This window comes from Schistocerca americana, chromosome 3, assembly GCF_021461395.2.
Source record: "Schistocerca americana isolate TAMUIC-IGC-003095 chromosome 3, iqSchAmer2.1, whole genome shotgun sequence".
In the NCBI taxonomy this organism is placed as follows: domain Eukaryota; kingdom Metazoa; phylum Arthropoda; class Insecta; order Orthoptera; family Acrididae; genus Schistocerca; species Schistocerca americana.
In genome coordinates this window covers 745,152,203-745,155,859 of record NC_060121.1, presented here as the reverse complement: position 1 = coordinate 745,155,859, position 3,657 = coordinate 745,152,203, and the positions used below count along the sequence as shown (strand labels likewise).

At 44.4% G+C, this 3,657-nt stretch overlaps 1 protein-coding gene across 1 annotated transcript; it reads right to left on the bottom strand.

The window, feature by feature from the left end:
- Nucleotides 1-941: 941 nt before the first annotated feature.
- LOC124606359 lies at nt 942-1,463 on the bottom strand. Its single transcript, XM_047138341.1, has one exon. It carries the CDS (start codon nt 1,461-1,463, stop codon nt 942-944), a length of 522 nt encoding a protein of 173 aa, XP_046994297.1.
- Between the last annotated feature and the right edge of the window lie 2,194 nt (nt 1,464-3,657).

Here is a 3,657-nt window from a genome sequence, read left to right as displayed (position 1 = left end):
TAGCTACCAATTGTAACCACTCGTTCAGACAACTTCCTTTTCCGCCACGCTGCAGGTTTTCCCACCATTATGTGATCGATGTGAAGAAGCCTTCAGATATAAATTTGTTATTGTCCTGATCGCCTGTTGATACCCTAACCCAGTGTAGCTAATAGCGATCAAGCCAACGAATAGCTGAATACCTGAAACTTACTTTGCACTGAGTTCATTGATTGCTCTCCAGCGGACAATAACAAGTATTTGTCTTATACTAGCTGATCTTCACGGTTTTACACGCTGTTAACAGTCAGTTATAAGCAAGAGTTAAAGCCGAAACTTAGTTCCCACACGTATGGACCATCAGGAATGTTCTGTTGGAGGTATTGTTTCGCGAGTCAGTTATGGCCCAGCAAAACGGTGGCAGAGCATCGGTCCCTCAAAACTCACTCTTTTGCTTAAGGAAAAAATTTGTGCACGATCCAGTAGCAAAGCACAAAATGTGCCAGGAAAGGAAGTATCTAATTGCACGACTGTTTGCGACATGGATAGCATGGAAAATATCATAATTATCTTGGTATGTATGGAGAGCCAGAAATCTGCAACAATACCACTTTGTAAGCAACGTTCTGAGCTTCTTGTTTTCTATATATCCAGTGTACTTAAACGCTATGGAGAGAGTGAAAAGCTAAATACCTGATGGGGTGCTCAGAAGAGTACCTGCCACTTTTATCGTTTACCTTTGCCTCCTATTTATCGTGATCGAGAAAGCCACTTTCAGTGGGCACAGCTAATGTTTAAGCTGGAATATTGTGATCATGGGAATTCGTGATAGTAATACTGTCTCTCCCTTGGCTCCACCGGTGAAAACGGAGATTTGCACGATATGACTTCTCAGGTAACCTGGTGCCAATGCACAAAGGTGTTGCATTTACATTTTGTTTCAACAATACCGGCACGCTCACCTACAGCACCAATTTGTGGGTCGGCATCCCAGACAGCTCTAATGGTTTGGGAATATGAATTGTGTCATCTCTTGCCACCATTGTATCGATCGACGTGGTCACCCCACCAGGTAATTGAGCAATAGTTTTTGTATTGTCGTTTCCCATCGATTCATTCTTAGGCGCCATGACATCTCTTTCACATAAATACTCGCCGTTGCTCGAATTTTCATGAAATCTTGGAAAAACGTAATTAATTAGGTTGTCTTCCGGGCTTAAAACATTGCAGAAGTGGCTTTCAAATTTTATTAGGCCTTTAGCAACAGCTGCCACGTGGCTCTCGCCGATCTCGAAGAGGTATTGAACATAGAACCCAGACTCTTGGTCGTTGCTGAGTTGTACGCTCATATTAGTTGCAAGCTGTGAACTTGTTATTAGTTCCCATATTGGCAAGGATTGTCGTCTGCCCACTGCCGTACTAAATAAGCGGAAGCGTCGGCGGAAGTCACCTTCTAGCAAGGAAACGACACCACCCATCAACATTCGGTTACCGTGGATGTCTCTCAGGCTTTGGTTCAGAGGAAGCGTGATCACCGAGTGGACAGATATTCCTCCACCGAGCAATGTCGTCGCTGTCCTAGAACATAAAACACCTAGCCCCACATTCCTGTCCTTGCTCAACTGGGTCATCAGCAAATTTAGCAAGAATATCTTGCCATTGCCTCATGGTGCGTCCAAGAAATGAAGATAACTTTCTCCGTTATACGCGCGACTCAAAATTTTATTGAAAAATGACCCTTTGCTTTGGCAACTGCATGTACTCAGTCTCATCAGTTTGGGCCTCCCCGGCTACTGCTAGCAAATCAGTGAACAACTCTTCCGCTCTTTGTGGGGTGTGCATGCAGAAATCATATAGCGGTTTTCCCACCACGCTGAAAACTTTTTCGTCAGTAAACTTCATGGCTTCGTTAAAATATATGTAGTTTCTGGTCTGTACTGTCCCATGGTACTGACGCGCAATTTCTTTGGATAATGCTGTTTTATATTTTCTCTCAGCTGATGATTGGTACAATACGGCGTGGTTCATTGTAATGTTCCAGTGGCCATCATCTTACGAAAGTACCATTGCCTCACAAGCTTACTGGAACGTGGCCTTTCTTGTCTATCGACTGTTTTCAGTGCCTGAAAATTGACGGGACCCCAGACACGGCTCACAAGCCATTATACACAACACCATTTAAAGTGTGTGTTACATGCACGGTGTAAATTCTGTCCCTGTATCTGACGCCTTCACACTTTGTGCACCTCCGAGCGGGGTACCATGCACATGACTTTTCCATTCTTTCCGTGACGAGTTCCAAGTGAAATATTTTTGCACATCGACGTACAGAAAAGTTTGTGGCAGGTTCGTCCACCTGGCACAGACGGAAAAATGCGATCATGACGATAGTGGGTGGTGTCCCTAGCCGATCGCATGAATTGGCCTCAGTGAAATACATTCACTCGCCATTGGGAAGGAGCACAACTAGACATGTTACTGTCGAGCGCTTGTCGTGAAGCGACAAACCCAAATCTGCCATGCAAATAGGTTCCCGCTCTAATCATCTGCACTTCGTCTCTTGGACCAACATTAGCATGACCCTACTGTTACACAATAAATATAACCTGGTCACTGTTTTTGTTTATGTATTGGTGAATGCATTTAGTTGCCTCAACCGAGTTAAAAAAAAAAAACTACGTATCAACGTGGGCATTTAATACTTTGGAGAGAAGTGATGAGTATGGAACGACCCAGGTGTTGTCCAGTACTACTTCTTACACCACAAATCTCACTTTCATTGCGAACGTACCCACGACTCCCCATGCGCTCTACAGCGTTTCATCCGTTTGGGTCTCTTTTAACAGTGCCCAACGATACTTTCTGTTTCATTTCTCGTCATTAATGCACAGGAACGTAGGGTTCAGCACTCCGCATGGCCCGTGGACTAGGCTTTTAGTGACCTGTTATAGCTGTTTGTCCGCGTTGGAGTGAGACACCTCTTCTGATAACACTTTATCTATTTGATTTGGCCGCAACTTCTGGTTTAACCACAGCATCAAGTGCACATGAGGCAAGCCACGTCTATCCACTGAATGGAATACATAATGCACGGCGAGTCACCAAAAACTTGCCTTTTTCTAAGGAGAGCCACCAGCTTTTGCATTTTAATCTTAAAAAGTCGCGCACCAATGCTGTGGCGGTCTCTCGGTTTCGGCCCCACCATAGTTTCTTCCCTGATCTCCGTTCAGGCTGGGTTCCACTTGAAGATAATGAGTAAGTCTATTCGACAATAGGTCCTTATATGGGAGACATGTATTCGTGGACGAACCTCAGACTATTTACGAACGACAATGGGAGACTGATCATCTGACCTAATGTTTTTGGTTTTACACTTCCATCGTTCGCAATTGCAACTTGCAGATGGACGTAATTCTCTGGACGCAGCTTGCTTTCGTTTAGGGCTATGAACAGTAGACGCTCACTCTCAGTTTTCACGTAGTCATGCTCAAAAGTATCGGAACGACCTGAATTGCATTTCGCCTTATTCACATGCAACCTGCATAACGCAGCTGTCTAGCAGGTCCTCTAATCGCACCTTGGTACAGTCATTTGGCTATTGAAAATGGTTCCAACAAGTCATCACTAGAAAACACTGCTCTGTATCGCAATAACTGAAGATGTAAGGTAATACCACGA

What these genes read in the sequence shown, in the direction of transcription:
- LOC124606359 (XM_047138341.1), bottom strand. Translation starts at nt 1,463, where the DNA reads ATGTTGATGGGTGGTGTCGTTTCCTTGCTAGAAGGTGACTTCCGCCGA.